Source organism: Myxine glutinosa, chromosome 7, assembly GCF_964187855.1.
Source record: "Myxine glutinosa chromosome 7, kmMyxGlut1.1, whole genome shotgun sequence".
NCBI lineage: Eukaryota > Metazoa > Chordata > Myxini > Myxiniformes > Myxinidae > Myxine > Myxine glutinosa.
In genome coordinates, this window is record NC_136267.1 from 110583716 (window position 1) to 110611179 (window position 27464).

The 27464-nt window shown below is 44.5% G+C and overlaps 1 protein-coding gene across 2 annotated transcripts in view; it reads left to right on the top strand.

The window, feature by feature from the left end:
• The window catches only part of LOC137431578 (uncharacterized), a 243576-nt gene that overhangs the window by 114047 nt on the left and 102065 nt on the right, over positions 1–27464 (top strand). For both annotated transcript variants that reach the window (XM_078782122.1, XM_078782121.1), the window contains 5 exons: positions 7923–8007; positions 11809–11854; positions 11946–11990; positions 20308–20421; positions 20559–20661. In XM_078782122.1, the coding sequence (XP_078638248.1) occupies positions 7923–8007; positions 11809–11854; positions 11946–11990; positions 20308–20421; positions 20559–20661 (393 nt within the window). The remainder of the gene's footprint in view (positions 1–7922; positions 8008–11808; positions 11855–11945; positions 11991–20307; positions 20422–20558; positions 20662–27464) is intronic.

The following is a 27464-nucleotide window of genomic DNA, read 5'->3' on the forward strand; positions in this document are numbered from 1 at the left end:
AGTTAGCTTTCGATGAAATGTCCAATCGATTTGCTGTCGCCGTTTGAACGAAGGTGAAAGGGAAGCCAGTCCAGATGATAGGGCATGTCCATATTTCAATTTCTTTTCTTCTTGGTGGCCCCAAGTGCAGTCATTATTTCTGCTTTATGACGAGAATGAAACATTTGCCCCAATAGAGGGCGCTCTTGTATTTTCCACACATGCTAGTTTATTTAATCTGGGTTGGCAGGATAGAGGTGTGCTTGTGCACTTGCCTTTGAGCTATATAGCGCAGGTTACAATCTTGACCAAACTATAAATTACTGTCACCCTAGTCCTAGTGTTTTGAATGCAGGGCAATGCATCAATGCGTATGCCTTCCATCGGATAGGCATTAAGCCGGAGGATCTATCTGCCAGCACCGTTAAGCTTCCCACGTTATCTTTAGCGAAGAGTAGGCGAGTTATTGCCGGAACCCTGAACAAATTGCAAATTTCTGCCACATTCAGCGAACGTCGGGCCTGGTAAACGAGATTGTGAAAGACAGGCCAATAAATGGTCCCTGGTTGAACCCACAATAAGTTGATCCTTGGTTGACTCCACAAAAAGGTGGGAAATATAAATTGGAGCTGTTAAAAAACTACTATTATTACGAGCAGGTACCCCTGCCCTTCGGGTGGGAACACTTCTCGGTCCACCTTCGGAGGGCAATGTTCTGCGGTACAGTCTTGGAAATGCACTTTATCATTTCATTTGGCCAGATGTTTGGCCAGAATAATTGTAAAATCTGGCCAAATGTCATTTTTGAAAAAGACATTTAATTTATCACAACATACTGTTGCGGAAACGGAGTACGGCACTCCCCTTAGGGAGGGGGGGGGGTTAATCCCCCCCTTTTTTTTTTTTTTTTTTTTGTATACAAGATCGAGGCTCGTGAAAGAGCGAACATTAATCACACAGAAAGACAAACCGACACATAAAACATATAACATCGGGAGCGGTAGACAAGATGGGGAGAGAGGGGGAAGGACACAAACACAACATTTGAGAGCAGGGACCGAGAGACATGGAGACATCGAGAGATCTGAGAGAGGGCGAGGGCTTTGGGGGGGCATGGGAAGGGGGCGGTGGGAGAGGTATAAAACATATGGACACTGCCAGGACTTCCAGGAAAGAAGTTGGAATTTCAAACAAGGTGGATCTGGGGTGAATTAGCGGGGGTAGAAAAGATCAACGTTTTGGATGGGGGAAGATAAGAGATGGTGGTGAACAGCTGTTTTAAAGACCTGGAGGGAGGAGTGGGATTGAAGGGAGTGAGGGAGTTTGTTCCAGAGGCGGGAGAAAAGAGGAATGAAAGAGTGAAGGTGAGCAGAGAGCCGAGATTTCGGCAGTTTAACCATCAGAGGGTTGCTGGCAGATCTTATGCGACCTGTAGGAATATTTGGGGGACAGAGCACAGAGAGAGCTGGGGGTGCAAGGCCGGAGAGGAGTCGGTAGAAGACAGAAAGACCACCTACCTGCCTGCGGTGAGTGAGTGAAAGGCCCTCAGAGATAGCTTCATCGCGGGAGATTCCAATAATTCTGAAAGCTTTGGTTTCAACAGCGTGAAGCCGAGCTAGGTGTGAGGCAGGAGCACCGGCCCATAGGGGAGAGCAGTATTCCATTGAGCTGCGGATGAAAGCCTTGTATGTGGTGAGGAGCTCAGGTGTGCCGAGGAAGGACTTCGCACGACAGAGGATGCCCAGTCGGCGACTGGCTTTGGAGGCCAGCTTGGAAATGTGGTTTTCCCAAGAAAGATCATGGCAGATAGTGAGACCCAAAAGCTTGAGCGACAGAACTTCTTGGAGAGGATTGTTGAGAAAGTAGATGGGAGGGTTGTCCAGTCGATCTTTTCGGAGAGACATAGTAAGAGTGTGAGATTTGTCAGGATTGAAAGACATGTTCCACTTGTTTGACCAGTCTGTGATTTTGTCCAAGTCTTCAGAGAGTGAGGAGGCTGCAGACTGCCGATCTGAGGGAAGAGGAATGGAGCGGCAGAGAGTGGAGTCATCAGCAAAGAGATAGAGAGGATTTTCAAGAGAGTCAGAGAGATCATTGATGAAGACCAGAAAAAGCACGGGGCCCAGAACACTGCCTTGGGGAACTCCAGCCTGAACAGGAAGAGGAGATGAGAGAAACCCATTCAGGGCCACACGTTGACGACGACTAGAGAGGAGTCCGCCAGCCATGCGTGGAGATTTCCATGGATACCAAAGGAGGAGAGTTTGGTGAGCAGAGCGGGGTGCCAGACCGTGTCGAAGGCACGTGATATGTCGAGGGAGACAGCTCTAATTTCCTGTTTGGCATTGAGGACCTCCATCCATTGTTGAGACAGCAGAAGCAGCATGTCCAGAGTAGGGTGACCTGGTCTGAAACCAAATTGATGATCGGAGATCAAGCCATTGGAGAAGAGGAAAGATTTCATATCTGAAGCAATGATGGATTCCATGACTTTGCTGATAATTGGGAGAAGGCTGATTGGTCTGTAGTTGCTAGGATCTGTTTTTGCACCTTTTTTGTGCAAAGCGGTGATGTTGGCTGATTTCCAAGCAGATGGCAGTTGACCTTGAGCAAAAGAGAGGGTGAAGAGAACAGAGAGAGGGTGAGATAGAGCAGCAGAGCAGGATTTTAGGACCCGTGGGCTGATGCCGTCGGGTCCAGTTGCAGAATCAGAGTCAAGGGTTGACAGAAACTTTTCCACCTTGTCAGGAGGAAAGGACACGGAGTCCAGGAGCAGCAGGGTACGACTGGGTATGGTGGGTACAGAGAGGGATGGGTTTGGGACACAAGATTTAGAGGCAAACACAGAGTTGAGGCATTCAGCTTTTTCACGTGCGGAGTCAGCTGTGTAGCCGTTTGAGGTAAGGGAGGGGATGGAGGGGGAACAAACACCAGAAACGGATTTGACCAGACGCCACCAGGATTTGGAAGAGGGAGACAGATAAGAGAGTTCGGCCTTGAGAACGGAGAGATATTGTTTCCTGGCTCTCCTGAGGGTGGACACACACTTGTTTCGGGCTTTGTGAAAGGAAATGAGATTTCCTTCCGTTGGATTTGCTTTCCAGGAGACGAAGGCAAGTTGTTTCTGGGCAACAGCCTCACCACAAGATTCTGTGTACCATGGACGGGAGGAAGGGTATGACAACTGAAGACGAGATGGGATAAATCTGTGCATGAGAGAGAGCAATTTACTTTGGAAGAATTCCCAGGATGAGTTGATGTCAGAGGTGGTAGAGATGGGAGACCAGTCCAGATGATTGATGGCTGCTTGAAGACCGTGCCAGTTGGCCTGAGTGAAATGCCAGACTCGTCGACGCTGAGCAGGCTCCCTGAGGATGGTCAGAGAGATGTCCACTTTAACAAGGACATGATCAGATGATCCGATTGGAGCAGAAGAAGAGCAGCAGACATTTTCAGGGAAGTTAGTCAAAACCAAGTCCAGAAGAGAAGATGTTCCGCTGACTGAGATCCAGGTCGGGAAATTGACAGATTGTGTCAGTCCCAGTGAGTCGCAGAAGTCCTTTGCTGAGGAGCCATGGCTGGTGAGAGAGGTACCCACACCCAGCCAACTGGCATGATGACAGTTGAAATCACCACATATGAGGAAGAGAGAGTTGGGATGAGTAGATAGAAGTTGGTCCATATTATCAGACAGCGAGATGTAGATGGAGTCATCACTGTTTGGTGGACGGTACAACACACATATGAACAAGAGGTGGGAGCGAAGGGGAAGCCGTAGCCAGAGGTATTCCTGGGGGTGAGGTGGAGAGAGTGCAGTGCAGGGCGAGTGAGGAAGAGAGTTTTTGATAAAGATAGCAACCCCGCCTCCAGGACGAGGCTCAGGTCTATCATACCGGAGGAGGGAGTAGCCCGGGAGAGATACTAAGGAATCAGAGACATCAGAAAGGAGGAAAGTTTCTGTTAAGCAGATCACGTCTGGTTTGACAGAAGCAACCTGTATGGAGAGATCAGTTAAGTTTGAACGAAGGCCCCGGATGTTTGAGGTCCATACCGTTAATGAAGAGGAAGGGGGAGCATCATATACAGAACAGGGGGGAGGAGGGGTAGGGTAAGATGTGGAAGAGGTGGAAGAGGTGGAAGAGGTAGGGAGAGCTGTTGAAGGTGTGTCAGAGATTTCAGAATAGCTCGGAGAAAGGGAAGGATGGGGCGGACAAAAGGTTTGATGGTGATTGGGTGAGGCACAATGAGGTGTTATTTGAGGAGGGGGAAGAGCGAGGCAGAAGGTTGGGGGAGATGGAGGTGAGAGTTGGAAGGGGGAAGAAGCGGGGAGGACGCTTTGAGGAGGGGGAGTGAGAGGGGGGAAATTGAGAAGCAATGAGGGTGGGGAGATTTGAAGGGGAGGGGTGAGGGGGGAGTTTGGGAGGGAAGGGACAAGGGGAGGGATTTGAAAGGGATGGGATATGGGGGAGATTTGGAGGGGAGGGGTGAGGCAGGAGTCTAGGAGGGGAGGGGCGAGGGGGCGTCTTGGCGGGGAGGGGTGAGGGGGTAGTTTAGGAGGGAGGGGGCAAGGGGGGAGATTTGAAAGGGATGGGTGATGGGGAAGATTTGGAGGGGAGGGGTGATGGGGAAGATTTGGAGGGGAGGGGTTATGGGGAAGATTTGGAGGGGAGGGGTGAGATTGGATTTTAGAAAATGTACGATTTATGGGAAACGAACATTTATTGCAAAATGAGTTTCTTGTGACCGAGTTAAAAATACGTTTAAGGATGCTGGATGGAGGATGGAGTGCAGGAGAGTTTAGGGAATGTAGAAAAAAGGCACTATAGGAGATGGATATTTTTTTTGGGATGAATTGATTATGTGAGCAAGTCGAAAGCAGCCTTTTAAAGAAGAAGAAGAAAAGGTGTTATAAAATATGACGGAATACATAACTTGAGGGGAAAGTGTAAACATTGAAGGTTAATAACAGTGAAAACTATCTGGGGAAATGGGGGAGAAACACGTGGTCGAAGAACGAACGAACGAATAAGAATGAATAAACGAATGAGAACAGAGAAGGAAATGTTTTTTTTTTGTTTTTTTTGTTTTTGAGTTTAGATTTACACAAGGAAGTAGGCTATGGGTGAAAAGACTGGGAATACAGAGAACGAAAGTTATTGGATCACAAACGACGGACCGCTGAGAGAAAAAACAAAGCCTCAAGGTTGTACAGTGTACACTGTACAAGGCCTCAAGACACGACACGAATTAACACGATTTTCAATACAGGTATGAAAGATTTGCACCGAAAAATCTTCGTCTGGACACAATATACATACAACACCATAAATAAATAGTTTTAACGAAAATACAAATGGGAACAATCACTTAACTTCGATTTCAAATCGTTTGCGACGCGGCAAAGGCCTTGCTCGCGACAGGGCAAACAGACGATCAATTTATGAAAGATAAACACCGAGAAACAACCAAAGTTGCACACAATAACTTCACACACCGAAAGATAAATACAGTTTCGACAAAATACAATTGTGAACAGACTTAACTTCGAAAAACGTGGAGACCGTGTGGAGCTTCGAGAATCCCTCCCACCGTCTCCGAGATCTCGCGAGACTCCCTTTTATTTTCACTGGCCGTCTCCGCTCCTGAAGCTGCACAGCTCCCTCCAGGGAGGCAGGTGAGCAACCTCGTCCGAGACTGCGGACAACATGTTAATTGCCGAGCGGATTAGCAGCCGCGGCTCGAACCATTAGCAGAAACGAGACCCAATTCTTAAACGTTGGCCAAATCGTGCCACAGGTATTCAATTTGGAAAAGACAAGGACGAATGGATGTGAGGAAACCAGAAGGTAAGGAAGAACAAATATAATTTATTACTAATATTTACATGTCAAAAGAACCAAGGAGAAGGAAAGATACGAAAATAAAGACAGAAGGATGGAAGGATCAGAAGACACAGTGCAATACTAACTTATCTAAACAGGCTTAACTTATACCCCAGGACAACCCAGAAGACGGGCGACAATCAGACTTACACAAATGGGGAATGAAGGCAGGAACGGATGGCTGGAAGGGGAGGAAGGTTCAGTTGGAGCTTGCTCCCGCACGGGACGTCGGGCTCGACCTCGACGGCCACCGATGCCACCGATCCCACAGCAATTGGTTCCCGCGTAGCAGCGGGTCGAAGCTGCGTGTCACAGGGGGGGGCTGGACTACGGAGGTCTCAAAGCTGCGGTTTGTTCACTCAACTTTCGCAGTGCTCACTCCTCCACTGAACTCGACTTTGTTGCTCCTCCTCCACTGAACTCGACTTTGTTGCTCCTCCTCCACTGAACTCTCAACAACAACCACCGGTGGACTGCTGCTCCTCCTCCACTGAACTCAACTCGCTCCCGGTGGACTGCTGCTCCTCCTCCACTGAACTGAACTCCACTCTGGTGCTCCTCCTCCACTGAACTGAGGTGGGGGGGGGGGGGGGGGCGCCGCGTGACGGGTTTTATAGCGCCACACCCTGGAACGTTCGCGAAACTGCCCGATCGTTCTCTCTCCACCCTCTCAAGCCAAACCCCTCGTGCTTGGTTGGTTGATCGGGGCTGGCTCACTCCTCCTTCCTATGACGAGGTGGAGACACGCCTTTCTTCTCCGAGTTAGAGCACATGGCAATGGCGGCGAATGCAGTTGGCAATAGAGGCTTTGAGGGGATTGAAAGGGGATCTATCTTATTTCAATTTGATGCAATGCAGAGTCAACTAATGGGAAACACAGTCTTAAACTAATACACATAATAAGGAAATAACTATTTAGAAGGGTATATAGTGGCCTACGTGCATGTATATGGACTAACTAAGAGGACGACCTTTGACCTTTACACACAAAGCTGAGGTATTTACAAGAATTCATTACACTTACACAGGGTGATATTTACAACAATAAAAAACACAGGATTCTCAAATCCGCAACAATACCTTATTCCATATCATAATATAAAGGTAGATGATGTGTAATACCAGCTACCACCAAAGGTGCCGCTATTTCCACCACATGCCAATTTTGGTATTTCGGTGACATCCACATATGCTCAATAATAGTAAGATTATCATTATTAGTAGTGGTAGTAGTAATTTATTGAATATTTGGGAAACTATGTATTACAAGAAAAAAGAGAAGCAGAAAAGTGCAATCTTGGCCTGCCCACTCAACCCAGCCACTGGTATTTCTCTGCACATATCTCGCCAGGGGACTTAAATTCACCTTCACTACCTTCTAATGCTGTTTCCAACTCTCAGGGAATTAAACTGCTTGAATTGCTCAAAATTGATCAAAATGCATGTGCACTACTTGCTAAAAGTAAAGTGCACTACTTTTCCAGTGACATGACGCCTTTGCCAATTTCTGTATGATATAACTATTTGTGATGCTGAATATCTTTGCTGTACCAAGCCTAATTCAGATTCCCGGAATCACTGACATGAAATTGCTTGTATTTCACTCGAACTTTTGTTGTTATGTCATTGCTAGTGTTTCCTTTTTTAATCTCTTGCTGGCATTGACTCTCCTGCAATGGAAATAATCAAAAATTATTGTCTGTATATAGTATGTACAAAGGTTTGGAGTGGTGTATAACTCAACTGATATTGCTCATCAGAAAATCAGGAATTGCCCCATTTTTTGTATGTAATATGAATATAATCCCAATAATAAGGAGGAAAGTATCAATGGCTGTTGGCTTGAAAAGGAATGCCTGCCTTGTCAAACTAACCTTGCCAACTTGGCGTTGTGCAAACTCATTCGACATGTCGACAATGAGACATAATGGAAAAAAAGTTAAGTTGAAGAAAATCTTTCCTCTTGGTGAATTATCTCCACATCAAAATTTAATCACCATGCTCGAAAAATAGTTTGTTGAAAATCTTACCAATCCTTTCAACCACTTGTATTGCATACAGGAAGTGCAGCACTCTTCCTGCACTCCTTCCCTGGACTCTTCAAGCTCCTTATCTCAAAACATCGTGCCACAGCCAAGTGAGGATGGTGAGATTTGTGAAATATCCAACAGGATATGGACCACAATGAAAACTGCACACCCTTATTGAGACACTGTATGCTTTAAGCTATTTTGTGTGAATTTTAATTCTTTTGACTTCTTTCTCTTCTTCTCTTTCAATATGGCCTGTGGGACCGACACAGGGAGTGGTTCCTAGTGACTATCCAAATAGTCTAAGGTCCCATTGGACAGACAAACCCAGCAGAATTGTTGGGTTACTGCCTGTGGCAACGAGCAATGTAGTTACAGAAAGCAAATTCCGCAGTGATTCAGAATAAGGCATTGCAGCTGAACCTCCAAGATAAGGGTCGGAGCTTGATACAGGAACATACTTAGATAATGGCCGCACAGTTTGTAGTACACTAAAACACCTAGGTGAGGCCACACCACATCCCTCCCCCAATCATCTACAGACTCCATCTTACCTCTGATGCAACTATGCAAACCCCGTACCATCCATCCCCTGCCACCCAACCACAGCAGAAGTGAGCTTTCTTTTTTTTCTTTTTTTTTGTATACAAGATCGAGGCTCGTGCAAGAGCTAACATCAATCACAAAAAAAAAACGGACACACTTACAATAAAGGGAGCGGGAGACAAGATGGGGAGAGAGAGGGAAGCACACAAGTACAAAAGTAGAGAACAGGGACAACAGAAGATCTGTGGGAGGGAGAGGGCTTTGGGGGGAGGAGGCATGGGAAGGCGGCGAGGGGTGGGGGGGTGGGGTGGGAAAGTATAAAACACATGGATACTGCTAGAACTACCAGGAAAGAAAGAAGTCGGTATTTTAAAAAAAAGTGGATTTGGGGGGAATTAATGGGGGTACAAGATTTCTTTTCTTTTTTTCCTTCTTCTGCTTCTTCCCTTTCCCTTGATTTTTAAAGCCTCACCCTATATGATCGTGGGAGGCTTATAGCTGTTACAAGATTTGTTTCTACAATTTTTAATGGGACCCCATAGTTTCTTAGACCACTAAGAGTACCAAACCACCATTTAGGTTTTTTGTGGGGTTTTCTCCTTCCTAAATTAGCAATTTTTGAGCTGTATCAATTTCCAAGCTGTATATTTGATCCATCTGGGACTTTCGGAATCACATTTTGCATCAATGATGTATTTTTTGCATCATAAAAAGTATGCAAGCTTGACTTTTTTTTTACCTTGACCTAATTTTAAGGTCATGGCCTAATTATACATTTTAACAATTCTCAACTCGACTAAGGTTTGTCCAATCGGAACAAAATTGCCCTCACTAGATAGCCGAGAGCAAGGCGCAAATTAGCTTAATTTACATCATACCCCTCCAGGTTAATGTCAAATGGCAGTCTGAAAAAATGATGTGGTCAAGGTCAAATGGTAGACTGACAAAAATGCGTTTTATTGCAATCACTCAATTTTGCCAATGCTAAATCTCAAAGACCACTTGGCCTTCCAAGATGTTCTTGCATCATGCTCACTTGATATTTGATTCATGTCCTTGACCTACTTTTTTTCGGATTGTTACTTAATTAACAAAAAACACATTTTTGATCATAACTTGAATAATTCTCGTAGGATTTTCATGATGTTGAGTTTTATGAATGGAATGTAGATGGGGGCACGTTTACTAAATTTATGCTTTCCATAAATATTGATGGTCAAGGTCATATGGCGGTTCGAAAAAAATATGGCCATCATTGGATTGCGGGCGCCGGGGGAGGTTTACCCTTAGCAATCTCTTTGTGATCGCAGATGTCAATTTTTTCTTGTTTTGTCTATTGTGTTTCTGTTTCTTTGTTTTTATTGCTTCTTTCCTTCATTTTCTCCATCTATTTGCACCAATTCCTATTACTTAATTGCATTGAGTGATGTTTATCATTACTGTTTTTACAATCACATCTACGTATTGTTACTACGTTGTTGTAACATCTACGTTTTTACAATTAAGTATTGTTACTATTCTGATTTTTCTTAACCACATTGTTTTATTTAACTTAATCTGACAAGATGGTTCAAAGTACACTTGCCTTTTAGCTGTCTCGTCTGGATTTGATTTCCCAGTTGATCCAATAAGCTATCAAATTGGTGCTTTTGAGGCAGGCCTTTGCATCATAAAGAGCTATGTCCTTCAGATTGTTGTTAAGTTGGGGGACCTGCCTGCTAGCATTAGCTGATGGATGTACAGGATCCCACAATGGCTTTCAATGAAGTTTTTATGAGTTATCACCTGCAATCTGGCCAAATCCCAAATTGCTAAGTTGAGGAAAGGGTAGAAGGTGCACAACCAGAAAAGAAGCAGTAGAACCGAGGGACCACCGACAAGTCTGTGATGGGAAAGTGTGAGGCCCATCTACTCAGCTTCATCACAGGACATTCCAATGAAGACTTGATGTCTATGGCGTCAAGCTGAGAAAGGTGTGAGGCAGGGGCACCAGCCCAGAGGGGAGAGCAGCACTCTATCAAGCTGTGGGTGGAAGCCTTGTATGCGGATAGAAGTTCAGGTGTGTCAAGGAAGGGCTTTGTACAATGGAGGATGCCCAATCGGCGGGTGGCTTTGGATGCCAACTTTAAAATGTGGTTTGCCCAAGAAAGATCATGGCTGATACTGAGACTCAGGAGTTTGAGAAACTGAACTTCCTTAAGAGGATTTTTACGAAAGTAGATGGGTTGGGAGGTGTAAGATCAGTACAAGAGCAGTGGGAAATTGAGTTATTGATGTAAAGTGCAACTCCGCTGCTAGGACAGAGTTCAGGCCCATCACATCGGAGAAGACAGTAGCCACAGAGAAACACTAAGGATCATCATGGACGTCCAGTGGGGAGAAGGATTCTGTTAAACAGATGTTCGGGTTATCTGCAGTGGCCTGAATTGAGAGATCTGTCTGGTTGGAGTGGAAACCTCGGATATTTGAGATCCACACAGTTATGGACTGGGAGGAGCTATTGGGGGGTTGCAGGATGGGTGGGAGGATTTGTGGAGGCAACGTGATCGGGAGGCTTTGAGGGGTGTGTTGGAAAGGTTTGAGTGAGTGAAGTGTGGGGGTATGTTTGAATGCATGGGGTGTGGAGGGAAGCATTGAAGGGGTGTGGTGTAGTTGGTTTTAAAAATGTGGGACATTATGCTTTGAAAGGGTGGTGGCGGCAGAAAAAAGGGACATGAAGTAGAGGGATGCTGATTCCAAATTCCCAAATTGGGCAAACATAGATAAAGATCATGGGATAGGAGGTGACAATTTTTGTTGTAGGCACGGAGAAAGGTGGTGTTGTAGGTGCGGGAGGAGGGTTGATGGACCAAGCACCTAGGTGGCAGACAGTTTTGGAGATATTCATTGTGAAGAAGAAGAAAAATAAAAAGAAGATAATGTTTGTGAAGAATTAGAACATGCGGGCTACTCCTGATGTAGACATCATGAAAGTGAAGCGTTTTTAAAGGAAAAAGTAAAATGCATTTATATTCAATGAAGATTTAGTTTGGAGACATTGAGAAAAGGGAGAAAAACAAGAATGGAAAACAGAAAGTACAGGCAGAAGGAAATAAAATTAAGTGGAATGAGATGGTTGTGGAGTGGAAAAATAGATTGAAAAAAAATAGAAGCGAGGAGGGGAAATTGTATAATGTTGAGGATAAAGCAAAACCAGAAAAATCCCTGAACTGGAAGTGTTTGACTAATCTTGCATGATCTCTGAACCCTTACCCCATATACTATGGGACATTGTGTAATGAAAAGAAGACACTTTTTAATTTCTTTGCTCAAAGTTTGTATTAATTGCATATGAAGTTTATGATTTAATAAAATTCTTCTTCTTCCTGAAGCATCGATCAGAGGAGCAGAAGCACTCAACGATACTTCACAACTTTGGTGAGGCCTTTTCATGATCGTAAATTGTTGCAAATCATATTATGTCAACAATGAAGAATCTATTTGAATGGGCTGTTTTTTCCTCAAACAGTAATTCATCTCAAGAGGAACTCTGGGAGATCATAAGAAAGCATGAGTAAGTTTTTCTTCGAATTTTTCTCCCTGGAATTCCTTTTCTGTTCATCCTCCTGCTGTTTTTCAAATCTTCTAAGTAATTTTTATTCTTTTCAAACTGGCGAATTGCCTTTCACTCCATCACTAGTGTATGTGTATCTACTGCACACCACATGCATAACTGAGATTTGGCAAGTTATCACATGCCACCTGCTGGAGCAATTTCCCACCATTTCGAGGCAAATCATAAACACAAGTCATTGTTTGAAGAAAAAATCATGAAGACAAAAAAACATTTTCTTTTGACCTAAGTTTGTTTCTAATAAATGTCTTACCTTCACTTTCACCTTTTCAAAAATCTCATGTCATTACCCTCGCCAGAAGAGAGACTGTTTGTTTGTTTGTCCGCACAGAATAAATATGATTTTCTCTGCAACCGTTGGTCCGATTGACAGGAAATTTTCACCATAGGTGCACCTCCTGTAGAAGTTTTTAATGATAATTATGACGTCATAGGTCACGTGGTATGGGCGCCATCTTGGAAAAAAACGAAAAACATTGCACCTCGACATCTCCGAAAGTGCTGAATAGAAAAAAAATGACACATGGCAAATTGTAAAGAACTCTCCATGGGGAATAAGATATGTTAATGATGATGGTTATATTGTTATAGGTACCTCCATTATGACGTCATCATTCGACAAGTGCAAAACTTCATCCGAGCAAGATGAAATTTCTTGAGCGTCATCTAGGGATAAATTGGTGGAGAAAAATAATAATAATGACGTCATCGGTCACGTGGTTCGGCCGCCATATTTGTTTTAACACAAAAGCCTTAAATACCACTAAAAACATGTCCTGGCGAGGGTCTGCAATCTCTGATTGCTCTTTCTTGTTTCTCTTGAAATCTGATGATAATCTCCTTGTAATTCTTGAAGAGTTTTGTTTAAGGTAAGCCTTTCGAGGAAGGCCATGGAGTGATGTATATAATTGTTTTCTATGAAGGTACACCATCTACATTGTTTAGGCGACCCACTCCATCCCTGTGTATCATAATTTCCCTTCACCATCCTCCGATCATTTCTCTCCCACTTTTCTCATGCATAGGTAACATGAGGATATCTTGCTAGTCAATGGATTAGTTGTTCATTAATTTCGGTTTCCCATTCTGCCATCTATTTGTCAATGTGTAATATTCTTTGCCCTCATCCAGCATTTCTTAGCACTCCAAGCCATGAAAGTTTTGTTCTTGCAAGCACTCATTCTACCTTTCTTTTACTCCTTTCCTTCCCTGCAAATCTGCAGACTTAGACGCACCTTCCACTTCTCCTTCACAAAGGTATAAATACAGTGCTGACGAAATACAAATAACCTGGGCCTCATCTCTTATTGTAGACACTTGACCTCTACAAGGTTGAGGCTCATGTAAGAGCTCAAAGGCTTTATCCCACACTGATAGAGAAATCTTTCATTTCTTCTTTTAAAACCACATTTGTTTTAGCCAACCTAAAGTGTTTGTAGACTGAAATTATTTTTATTTGCTGTTAATTAATTGATAAAATATTGTTAACTACATCTGGTATCCTGTTCTCTGTTTTGAATGTGGACTAAACTTTTATATGGTTTATATCTATGGTTTGGATGAGAATAGCTGAGTTGGTAACATAATGTCGCGTGGATGGCATCCTCCCAGCAGGATGCAATAACTAACACCTGAATGTTATTGTATTACTACTGAATAACACCTGAGTATTATTATTCTCATCACTGAAGCCATCAAAGATGGCCAAACTAAAACTGCTTCTCACAAACTAGCACTGAGGTGTTGTCACCGGCCTGTAACCCTGCAAAACTATTCCTACACTTGTTATAAAACAACTTTACAATATATTTAATCCTCAAAGATCCCAAATGAACCCGGTCATTTATGCAACAAAATGGTGGCGAGAAGAGGCAAGCCATTCCTGAAGAGACGAGTAAATAATTTTATTTTACAGGACACAGTATGAACACGAAACAGAAGTTTCGGGAACTGAGTGGCGTGCTGATGAGGAGGGGAGTGTCGTTGAAGCTGAAGGGAAAGGTGTATGCTGCATGTGTGAGAAGTGTTATGATTTATGGGAGCGAGACATGGGTAATGGACGTAGAGCAGCAACGAAGGCTGGAAAGGGTGGAAATGCGAATGGTTCGGTGGATGTGTGGAGTATCGTTGAGAGAGAGGAAGACAAATGATGAATTGCGAAAGATGATGGGAATAGAGCCTGTGATTGATGCTGTGAAGAGGAACAGGTTGAGATGGTTTGGTCATGTGTTGAGGAAGGATGAAAGTGACTGGTTGAGAAGAGTGATGGAAATGAATGTAGAAGGAAGTAGAGGACGGGGAAGACCGAGAAAGACTTGGCTAAAGATGGTGGAAGAAGAAATGCGGGCAAGGGGGTTAACAAGGGGAGATGCAGAAAATAGGGCAAAATGGGGAAGATTGTCATGGGGACCGCAAGGCTAACCCCCGCTCTAGCAGGGACAATGGCCTTAAAATGCATGTTGTTGTTGTTGTTGACACAGTATGAACACAAATCCTGAAAGCCAAAATCACAAGACAACATCCTACACACATAGGTAACACACACACACACACACACACTGTAGAGGGAAAGCATGTGGTGGACAGCAATTGGCTGGTGAAAGCATTTGGGTATGAAGCTGGAGAATGCCACGACATACAAAGCTGGAGCAGGGCACTGAGCAGGCAAACTCACACAGTGCTATATTATCTCAACTTGGGAAAGAACGGGAGCCAGAAATCGCTGGAGCCAGAGATTGATAGCGGGTCAGAGGGCTGGATTTTATACTTCCTGCATAACAGGCTACAAGCATCTCCACCCCATGGGGTTCAATCAATTAGACCCCAAAGATACTACAAACTCTGATCCTGAGACCTCACTCCTCCCCACCCCAAAGCTTTCATCAGTCTCCACCCCAAGGCATTCACTTATCCCAACCTCGGCAACCAACAAATCTTCACCTCCCATGTGCTGACGGATAGTGGAGGAATAGTGATCTCCCTCTGTTAGTGGGGGTGGGAAGACGGAACATGGCGTGTTGCCTCCACACTACCCGGCCTTACCCTGTGATGACAACTTTTTACAAATTAACAAAAGTGTGGATGAGATCCCTCTGGGAGTTACTGGCCATCCAGTAAGGAGATGGTGTCTCCTGACAAAACAACAATCCAGGTTGGACAAGGTTGCGGCAACTTAGGTAGCCAACAGAGGTAGTGGAACCCTTGATGTGAGGAGGATGAGTTAGTATTAGCCAAAGGCAACCATCAATAGGCGGATGAGCTAATATAATTAGCCAGCGACAACGACAGAGCTACACCCGTGGGGAAGAGCTGCAGGTAACTGCACCCGCAGTGTCGCTGAAGTAGCCGCACCCACAGAGTCACTACACCCGCAGTGTCGCTGAAGCCGTGGAAGGCATGTTCCTCATCCAGTTGATGACATTGTAGTCAAATTCTTCCTGAAACCACCTTTATACCATAATGCATTCCAACACTATGAAGAGGGTGTTTTGACAGTGCAACTCGTGGATACTTCTTCCAAATGTTGGAGGTTTTAGGGAAAATATTGGAGTGCTTGCTCATAGAGCCAAGTGAAGTAAAGCTGACATTATTGTTCCTACTGAATCACTTAAATTATACTGTGACTGATTCTTATGTGTCGCTGGATATCAGGAGCCACCTATAGGACGAGATCACGTTGATGGTTGGGGAGGAATTGCTATTTGATTTCGCAACACACTCCAGGTTCAACATCATCAGAACCTGGATCCTCCTGACCAGAAAGACATCTGGTGCAGACACACGTGGGGTGCCTACTGATCGGCCGCTGTGTATCGCCCTGATTCCCTGTTGGGAACTGATCTTATTGATTACTTCCCAGATAACCTGGATTCTGTCATTCAAACCACTGATTCAGATTGTGTGATGATTCTAGGTGATTACAATATACATCACCAGGAGTGGTTAGGTAGAAATTCCCCAACTGACGGAGCTGGAATTGCACGCTACAACCTTTGTCTGACGCATGGCTTGGACCAACTGGTAAAAGAGTCCACTCGTGGTCGTAATCTACTGGACTTTGTCATTGTTGATTTTGCTGCTTATTACCGTGAAGGTAATATTGTTCTGCTGCTTATTACCTATTACATGATCTTCACAGGCGTGAAGGCCAACATTGCAACATTCGGCCATAGCTCAGTGGAGATTAGCTTCAAAATGCCACAAGTCTTGGATAAAACATGCCAATGGCAATTATGGGATTACGAAAAAGCAAGCTGGGAACCTCTTAAACAGAATCTGCATGTTAGGACATGGAATCAATCCCTATAAACACTTGGGACTTTACTTGCAACAACTTTGAGAGTCAAGTATGGAAAAATTAATTCCTCATAGAAACGTCACTATTCTACCCACAGTTATTCCATGGTTTACTGAGGCTTGCCGAATGGCTGACTAAGCTGTCAGTCTGGCGTATACCAATTGGAGTAAGAACCCCTTGTGCTGTTTCCATGACGCTCTGATAGGAGCAAGGCACAACTATCAGAAAGTGGAGAAGTAGGCTAAAGGACAACACTTCCAGAGGCCAAAAGATCATCTGCCTGCTGGACTAACCAAGCTCCGTGATTGGCAGTGGGCAGTAAAGAGGATACAAGGGAAAGGATTACATTCTAGTATGGACATTTGTTATGAAACATTTCAGGGTTTCAATGAAGAGGTTTTAATAGTTCCATGATTTGAAGGACACAATGCAAGTGAGATAATGGTGTCAACCTTGGAATATAGATACCCAAAAGTAAAGAAGGAAATTTAGCACAGGAGGCCATTCGGCACATCATACCTGTGCTATCTGTAGCTCCCTTCACTTTATCAATTCAGTTCCCTTTGATGTACTAACCATATTCTTACCGTGGAGTTAAACCTAAAATTCACATCCCTTTTTACGGCATAGCCCATAGGGCAAAGCCATCTAGAACAGTGTTTGTCTGTTCGTATGTTTGTATGTATGTCCCCTCAAACGTATACCAATCAGAACTGAGGATCTGGTCACATGACACGGGTGATGTGATGTCATTACCGTGGTATGACGGCTGACTCCACACACCGCCATTTTGAATCCTATGCCGTTCAGGCCGCACATATCGTTGAACCTGTCATGTATCACAATCTGCATGCTCTACCTTTTCGTTTTTCATTCAGTGTGAAACACAAACAAACACATGAAACACATGAAGTAAAACACATTAAAATATGGATCTTTTATAACACTCGATTGTTATCGTGGTTGTGGTTGTTGTTGTTTGTGGGTTCCTTCTGTGTAGTTTTATATATTTTTCTATTGCTTCGCAAAATATCACAACTCATTTTGTATGCTCGTTCCGTGTCCCTCTAAAATCTTAAGGGTTTCTACAGTCGTAGAATAATAAATGTTTCCGTTCAAACTGCTGTGTGAATAAATAACAATAGCGCTTCTATAACAGTAGCGAATAACAATAGCGCTTCTTACTCTTCTTGAAACTCGTAAAGAGGCTTTTAGAACTGGCAAATTCGTGATTTAACAAACGATTTTTTTTTTTTTACGGCGAGATTGTTTGGTTCCTGTGTTTACAGCGTTTGTCTCCCCGTATGTGTGTATATCCCTCACATATTTATCCAGCATAATGTTAATGGGTGAGTTTTATAGCCGACAATTACGCCTCTGAAAGGTAGAATCTAATGCCATTTGGCTTTGCCAGTTATGTTTCTTTCAACACCCTTTATGGAACGTTCATATATTACATCATATACCTGGTTGTGGCAAATGAGGGCTTGGGATCTTTGAGGTTTTGAGTTTGAATCCCGATCAGCTGTTGAATTAACACCAGGTGGGGTTGACTCAGCCTGTCATCCTTCCGAGGTCAGCAAAATGAGTACCAACCACCGGCAGAGTTTGAGAGGGGGCAGGAGGGGCAATGCCCCCACCCTAATATTTTCATTAGTTTACAATTAAGATAAAAACATCCCGTTTTTTTTTTTTTTTTTTTTTTTTGTATACTGAATCGAGGCTCGTGAAAGAGCTGACATTTAATTCACAAACAAATCAACCAGACAAACAAAATATATAAAAAGAGGGAGCGGAAGACAAGAGAATGGGAAGCACACAAACACTTGAGAGCACACAACATTTAAGAGCAGGGAGATGTGTGGGAGGGAGAGGGCTTGGGGGGAGGAGGCGTGGGAAGGGGGGGGGGGGGTGGGAGAAGTATAAAACACAAGGACACCAAGGATTTCCAGGACAGAATTTGGTATTTCAAAAAGTGGAATTGGGGTGAAATTATCAGGGATAGAAAAGATCAAGGTTTTGGATGGGGGAAGATAAGATATGGTGGTGAACAGCTGTTTTAAAGACCTGGAGGGTGGAGTGGGATTGAAGAGAGTGAGGGAGTTTGTTCCAGAGGCGGGAGAAAAGAGGAATGAAGGAGTGAAGGTGAGCAGAGAGTCTTGATATTGGCAGTTTAACCATAAGAGGGTTGCAGGCAGATCTTGTGCGACCTGTAGGAATATTTGCGGGACAGAGCCCAGAGAGAGCTGGGGGGGGGGGCAAGGCCAGAGAGGAGTCGGTAGAAGACGGAAAGACCACCAACCTGCCTGCGGTGAGTGAGTGAGAGGCCCTTGGAGTTAGCTTCATCGCGGGAGATTCCAATGATTCTGAATGCTTTGCTTTCAACAGCGTGAAGACGAGCTAGGTGTGAGGCAGGAGCACCAGCCCAGAGGGGAGAGCAGTATTCCATTGAGCTGCGAATGAAAGCCTTGTACGTGGTGAGGAGCTCAGGTGTGCCAAGGAAGGACTTTGCACGACGGAGGATGCCCAGTCGGCGACTGGCTTTGGAGGCCAGATTTGAAATGTGGTTTTCCCAGGAAAGATCATGGCAGATAGTGAGACCCAAAAGTTTGAGTGACAGAACTTCTTGGAGAGGATTATTCAGAAAGTAGATGGGAGGGTTGTCCAGTCGGTCTTTTCGGAGAGACATCGTAAGAGTGTGAGATTTGTCAGGATTGAAAGACATGTTCCACTTGTTTGCCCAGTCTGTGATTTTGTCCAGGTCTGCAGAGAGTGAGGAGGCTGCAGACTGCCGATCTGAGGGATGAAGAATGGAGCGACAGAGAGTAGAGTCATCAGCAAAGAGATAGAGAGGATTTTCAAGAGAGTCGGAGAGATCATTGATGAAGACCAGAAAAAGCACAGGGCCCAGAACACTGCCTTGGGGAACTCCAGCCTGAACAGGAAGAGGAGATGAGAGAAACCCATTCAGGGCCACGCGTTGACTACGACTAGAGAGGAAGTCCGCCAGCCATGCGTGGAGATTTCCATGGATACCAACAGAGGAGAGTTTGGTGAGCAGAGCGGGGTGCCAGACCGTATCGAAGGCACGTGATATGTCAAGGGAGACAGCTCTAATTTCCTGTTTGGCATTGAGGACCTCCATCCATTGCTGAGAAAGCGGTAGCAGCATGTCCAGAGTAGAGTGACCAGGTCTGAAACCAAATTGATGATCAGTATTTAAACGTGAGTAACAATAATGAACGTAAGCTGTATTTGTGATTTCACGTACACTGTAACTACATTAAGAAAACAGTAATTTTGGAAGTCAGACCGAGCTACTCTTTATTATTATTATTATTCTTAAGCCCTCCCCCCCCCCCCCCCCCCACCAATAGAGAAGTCAAACTACGCCTATGGACTACCAACTGTGGATATGTGGATTTTTGTACTGCTACCCAGGTGATGACTAGCAAGGGCCAGGCTATCATAAAAATAGTCAAACCTCTGTTGGCAAACAAAGTAAGCGGGAGTGAAATTTTTGTTTTAAGAATTAAGAATTGGTTCCTGGTCTAACATCTACAACTTAAATGTGGACTAGACATCCTGCTATATATTCCTATCTTACGGATGATGTGCTTTGGATTGCTGCACATCCTCCATACATAATATCAGAATGGCAGTTTTAATGGGATCAAATATATGACCAGAAAGTTCAGGAGAAAACACGTGACCAACTAAGCTATCCTGGCACCCCTTAAACGAAAACACCGAGCCTTACTTAAAGGTCTCCCATCGGTGTAATAACCAGTCTCGACTGTGTAACTTCTGGGATCTGCTGAGATATAGTGCATTGACAGTCAGGATGTACTTGGTACAATGAAACTTTGAACTTGTGTTGGCTTTGGTTGTCAACACTAAATCTGACATGAAACAGAATTACAAGAAAGGCAAATTGAAGTGTGTGCCTTGCCCCTACAGTGAGGCACTGCGTCTAAGCCTTGAGGAAGAAGGAGGGAATTTGGATCCTCCTTTGGTCGAGTGCCCACAGGGAGAGGCATCTAATTCATTGACACTCATTCAGTTCCTTCATGCGTGAGTTTGTTCACTTAAAATACTTATTTAACAAGGAATTTAACTTGAATTGTATTTCCTTATGTATGATTTATTTTTCCTGATACTGATCATATTTTAGTTATTATAACTTGCCTTCATTTACCTTGTTTTTTCAGTATTGAAGAAGAGCCTCTGCCCCCGAAGCAACGATGTGAGAAGAGTAATAAAGGTCGGCCATTCAACATGTTTCGGCCTCGCAAGAATAAGGATAAGAAAAAGGTATGAGGGAGGGTGTTGGTCTCAGATATGGATCATTCTAAACAAGATGGTGAACTGTACGTGTGACACATTTATTGACCTTTTCCATTTCGTCAATGCCGACCCAATGCCTTCTCCCACCTCGGTCCCTATTCCCACCACTAACTCCGTCCAGCCCAATCCACAAAAGGGATGATGAAAATTTCCTTGTTCTGATGATCTATTGCAGGGCTTTGTCACTTCTCCCTTTCAAGAGTGCATTGTAAGATCTGAGTGCACAAGGCCTATTTTAATCGTTGATTAAGTTCGTCTCTGTGACTGTTGGTTTTTCTTTGTGTCTGTGACTATCTTTGCTTTCAACGTTTGTCTTTAAGAGGATGTCTTTATTGACGAAACCTCAAGTTGGTTTTGCTTTTGCTTTTGTGTTTTCCACTTTGTGGTCCTCGCAAATTTTATGATTATCGATTCTACCAACTACAAACTGTTGTTGGATGGCTGAAAATGGTATTTGTTTTTTGTTCTTTCTGGAAGTCATGAGAAGTGGAAGCAGATGGCACTTTTTCTACATAGATCGAACCTTTTTATCTTCCCGTTTCTCCACCATACAGCGCGCAATTTGTGCAAGTCAAGTTGAAACTTTGCGAATATCCTGCTCGTTTTTTGGGGGGGCTATTGTTTCTGAGAAGGGCTTGTACGGGGACAGGGTACAGAAGATCCTGATCGGCCTGTTTCCATGTGAGTCAATGCTGTGGGGCGGAACTGCTTAACCTCAGGAAGCGTTGGCAATTTTATTGATGAAAAAAGGCAGAAAGTTTGCTGTTCAGTTCGATATAGCAGCAGGTTTTGCAATCTTTCTCGTGGTAAGCCACACTGCACAAAAAGGATTCCGAGTGATTGTGTGAATGTGGAGGAGGGCTTGTGCTGAGCCCTTTGTGGGTAAGCCATGGCTCTTGTTGGAAGGCTTAAGGAACATTATGAAGGTCTGAATACAAGATGTCAGAGATGTTCCAGCAGGAGCAGGAAGGTAAGACTTTCATCTATTATGGTGTTTCTTTCTTTGGGAATGGAACTCTTTAGTGGATTTACAATCTCCATGAAAAACATGAGACATAAGAAAGAGATCAGTCTGGTTTCCTTGACTACATATCATACAGCAGGCTTTTATTACAATGAAGTATTTGAGATAAATTTAATTAAAACATATCAAAATTATATACTATATATATTGACTATAGAAACTGACTGGTTGAGAAGAATGATGGAAATGAATGTCGAAGGAAGTAGAGGACGGGGAAGACCGAGAAAGACTTGGCTAAGGGTGGTGGAAGAAGAAATGCGGGCAAGGGGGTCAACAAGGGGAGATGCAGAAAATAGGGCAAAATGGAGAAGATTGTCATGGGGCCCGCAAGGCTAACCCCCGCTCTTGCAGGGAAAATGACCTTAAAATGCCTGTTGTTTGTTGCCTGTTGTGTATATATACAGGATGATGCATAATTAAGTCCTTACTTTAAATATAGAAAAACCAAAAATATTATTTGCCGATATGGCCATTTATTGCCACTTTAATTTGTGAACATCAAATTTCAATTTCAGCTTCTGCGTTCTCAGCACATTTTTTTCAATCGTTCGACAACATTATCATTCAACAATGTTTTCTGGTTGTGTCGCTGTGGTACGTCTTCCTTGATCTTCTTACTTACTCAACCGAACGACAGACTTGGCATTTAATATGGATTATTTTTTTTGTGGGGGTGAACTTACTTTTCAAGATGACTTAGAAGCAAAAGTTCATTGCAATTATGTTGAAATTATTCTAGATTTTGTTAATGTGACCTTTAAAAGAAACAAAAACCACATTTGACATTTCGAAGCAAATAAATTGATCCTTGAAAGTGATGTAAACTGATATCGAACTCAATTCAAGGACAGTACTGTGTTAAACTTCTGTGCGTTTTCCAGAAGTATCTCTTTATTTTGCACATTAGCCAAAACATTTTTTAACAAAAACAAAAGTTAAATTACGACTGGGATTACGAACAGTAAAATTACAGTTCAGTACTTCGTGTAACCCCCACGAGCATTCAGGAGAGCACGTACACGTTGAGGCATGCTGTTCACGAGATTTGCCAAGGTTTGGACAGGAATCGCTTGCCATGCAGTTACAATAGCCTGCTGCAATTCACGCACAGAGGCAGGCTGCTGGTCCAAGTTGTCGATTTGACGCGTTAATTCTGCCCACAAGTTCTCTATCGGATTCATATCCGGGGACATGGCAGGCCACTCCATATGCTCTACACCACGGTCAGCAAGAAAGTGTTGGATCATGCGAGCACGATGAGGCCGTGCATTGTCATCTTGGAAGACAAAGTTTCCTCGAAAGGCTGCACGAACAAATGGAAGCAATGTTTCTTCCAGAATGGCCCTGTGCTTGAACTGGTTCAGGTTTCCATTCAGAACAACCAGGTCAGTTTTGCCCCCTGCATGAAAAGCAGCCCAAACAGTCACCCCACCAACTCCAGCTTGGACTCTTGGCACTATACAATGTTCGTTGTAGTCTTCATGCACTTGTCTGCGCACTCAGACGCGGCCATCTTGACGATAGACCAGAAATCTAGACTCGTCACTGAAGATCACGTGATTCCAGTGTCCTGGCTGCTATTGACGGTGCTCTCTGGCCCACTGCAATCGGTGCTGGCGGTGTTGTCTGGTCAGACGTGGCTTTCTCAGGGGACGCCTGGCACGATAGCCTGCTTGAACCAGTCGTTGGTTGACTAGCCTTCTGGATACAGGCACATTTGTCAGTTGCTGCCACTCAGCCCTAAGCCGATTAGCTGACTTGGTACGGCTGTTGCGGACTAACCGGTGCAGCTGGCGATCATCCCTCCTTGTGGTTCTGCGGGGACGTCCTGGCCTCGGTATTGGAGTAGGGACACCCCTCTGAGCATTTCGTTTCAGGATATTTGACACCTGACCTTGAGTGATGCCATACTGCCAAGCAATAGCATGCTGTTTCATGCCGGAATTTCGTAAAGCCACCACTAAATGACAAACAGCATTGTCGAGTTGACGGACCACCTCCAGGGGAAGCGGCAATAACTTTTGTAGACGTGCAGCAATTGTTTTCCACTAATACAGAACGCAACAACCCTTATATACCCGATTGTGAAGCCAATCATCAAATGTACCTGTCCGTACATTTTGTCACGCCACCTGTGATATAATCCTGTTATTGACTTCTTGCTGCGACAGACAATCAGTGACATGGTTCTTTTAACAAAGAAATCACCGAAGCGTAAAATAAACTCACCAGATTGATATTCCGAGTTCAGAAAGTAAACCCAAGTCAAGACAAAAAAATATATTCCATATTAAATGCCAAGTCTGTAGTTGTTATATAAGCTTCTGGTGACGGTTTTTAATCGTTTTTGTATCCAAAGTGGCATGTCTTCACATTTCTTGCCATCACCATCTATGAACTGCAATCACAGACTGCCAAAACTTCATACTGTGCAGCAATTCACACTCTTTGAGCACAGTTAATCTCAGCCATAATGGATAAATCTGAAAGCATCTCGCGAGATCTCGGAGACGGTGGGAGGGATTTTCGAAGCTCCACACGGTCTCCACGTTTTTCGAAGTTAAGTCTGTTCACAATTGTATTTTGTCGAAACTGTATTTATCTTTCGGTGTGTGAAGTTATTGTGTGCAACTTTGGTTGTTTCTCGGTGTTTATCTTTCATAAATTGATCGTCTGTTTGCCGTGTCGTGTCTTGAGGCCTTGTACAGTGTGCACTGTACAACCTTGAGGCTTTGTTTTTCTCTCAGCGGTCCGTCGTTTGTGATCCAATAACTTTCGTTCTCTGTATTCCCAGGCTTTTCACCCATAGCCTACTTCCTTGTGTAAATCTCAACTCAAAAAAAAAAAAAAAAAAAAAAAAAAACATTTCCTTCTCTGTTCTCATTCGTTTATTCATTCTTATTCGGTCGTTCGTTCTTCGACCACGTGTGTCTCCCCCATTTCCCCAGATAGTTTTCACTCATTAACCTTCAATGTTTACACTTTCCCCTCAAGTTATGTATTCCGTCATATTTTATAACACCTTTTTCTTCTTCTTCTTTAAAAGGCTGCTTTCGACTTGCTCACCAAATCAATTCATCCCCAAAAAAATATCCATCTCCTATAGTGCCCTTTTTCTACATTCCCTAAACTCTCCTGCACTCCATCCTCCATCCAGCGTCCTTAAACGTATTTTTAACTCGAAGGTCACAAGAAACTCATTTTGCAATAAATGTTCGTTTCCCATAAATCGTACACTTTCAAAAATCCAATCTCACCCCTCCCCTCCAAATCTTCCCCATAACCCCTCCCCTCCAAATCTTCCCCATCACCCCTCCCCTCCAAATCTTCCCCATCACCCATCCCTTTCAAATCTCCCCCCTTGCCCCCTCCCTCCTAAACTACCCCCTCACCCCTCCCCGCCAAGACGCCCCCTCGCCCCTCCCCTCCTAGACTCCTGCCTCACCCCTCCCCTCCAAATCTCCCCCATATCCCATCCCTTTCAAATCCCTCCCCTTGTCCCTTCCCTCCCAAACTCCCCCCTCACCCCTCCCCTTCAAATCTCCCCACCCTCATTGCTTCTCAATTTCCCCCCTCTCACTCCCCCTCCTCAAAGCGTCCTCCCCGCTTCTTCCCCCTTCAAACTCTCACCTCCATCTCCCCCAACCTTCTGCCTCGCTCTTCCCCCTCCTCAAATAACACCTCATTGTGGCTCACCCAATCACCATCAAACCTTTTGTCCGCCCCATCCTTCCCTTTCTCCGAGCTATTCTGAAATCTCTGACACACCTTCAACAGCTCTCCCTATCTCTTCCACCTCTTCCACATCTTACCCTACCCCTCCTCCCCCCTGTTCTGTATCTGATGCTCCCCCTTCCTCTTCATTAACGGTATGGACCACAAACATCCGGGGCCTTCGTTCAAACTTAACTGATCTCTCCATACAGGTTGCTTCTGTCAAACCAGACGTGATCTGCTTAACAGAAACTTTCCTCCTTTATGATGTCTCTGATTCCATAGTATCTCTCCCGGGCTACTCCCTCCTCCGGTATGATAGACCTGAGCCTCGTCCTGGAGGCGGGGTTGCTATCTTTATCAAAAACTCTCTTCCTCACTCGCCCTGCACTGCACTCTCTCCACCTCACCCCCAGGAATACCTCTGGCTACGGCTTCCCCTTCGCTCCCACCTCTTGTTCATATGTGTGTTGTACCGTCCACCAAACAGTGATGACTCCATCTACATCTCGCTGTCTGATGATATGGACCAACTTCTATCTACTCATCCCAACTCTCTCTTCCTCATATGTGGTGATTTCAATTGTCACCATGCCAGTTGGCTGGGTGTGGGTACCTCTCTCACCAGCCATGGCTCTTCAGCAAAGGACTTCTGCGACTCACTGGGACTGACAAAATCTGTCAATTTCCCGACCCGGATCTCAGTCAACGGAACATCTTCTCTTCTGGACTTGGTTATGACTAACTTCCCTGAAAATGTCTGCTGCTCTTCTTCTGCTCCGATCGGATCATCTGATCATGTCCTTGTTAAAGTGGACATCTCTCTGACCATCCTCAGGGAGCCTGCTCAGCGTCGACGAGTCTGGCATTTCACTCAGGCCAACTGGCACGGTCTTCAAGCAGCCATCAATCATCTGGACTGGTCTCCCATCTCTACCACCTCTGACATCAACTCATCCTGGGAATTCTTCCAAAGTAAATTGCTCTCTCTCATGCACAGATTTATCCCATCTCGTCTTCAGTTGTCATACCCTTCCTCCCGTCCATGGTACACGGAATCTTGTGGTGAGGCTGTTGCCCAGAAACAACTTGCCTTCGTCTCCTGGAAAGCAAATCCAACGGAAGGAAATCTCATTTCCTTTCACAAAGCCCGAAACAAGTGTGTGTCCACCCTCAGGAGAGCCAGGAAACAATATCTCTCCGTTCTCAAGACCGAACTCTCTTATCTGTCTCCCTCTTCCAAATCCTGGTGGCGTCTGGTCAAATCCGTTTCTGGTGTTTGTTCCCCCTCCATCCCCTCCCTTACCTCAAACGGCTACACAGCTGACTCCGCACGTGAAAAAGCTGAATGCCTCAACTCTGTGTTTGCCTCTAAATCTTGTGTCCCAAACCCATCCCTCTCTGTACCCACCATACCCAGTCGTACCCTGCTGCTCCTGGACTCCGTGTCCTTTCCTCCTGACAAGGTGGAAAAGTTTCTGTCAACCCTCGACTCTGATTCTGCAACCGGACCCGACGGCATCAGCCCACGGGTCCTAAAATCCTGCTCTGCTGCTCTATCTCACCCTCTCTCTGTTCTCTTCACCCTCTCTTTTGCTCAAGGTCAACTGCCATCTGCTTGGAAATCAGCCAACATCACCGCTTTGCACAAAAAAGGTGCAAAAACAGATCCTAGCAACTACAGACCAATCAGCCTTCTCCCAATTATCAGCAAAGTCATGGAATCCATCATTGCTTCGGATATGAAATCTTTCCTCTTCTCCAATGGCTTGATCTCTGATCATCAATTTGGTTTCAGACCAGGTCACTCTACTCTGGACATGCTGCTTCTGCTGTCTCAACAATGGATGGAGGTCCTCAATGCCAAACAGGAAATTAGAGCTGTCTCCCTCGACATATCACGTGCCTTCGACACGGTCTGGCACCCCGCTCTGCTCACCAAACTCTCCTCCTTTGGTATCCATGGAAATCTCCACGCATGGCTGGCGGACTTCCTCTCTAGTCGTCGTCAACGTGTGGCCCTGAATGGGTT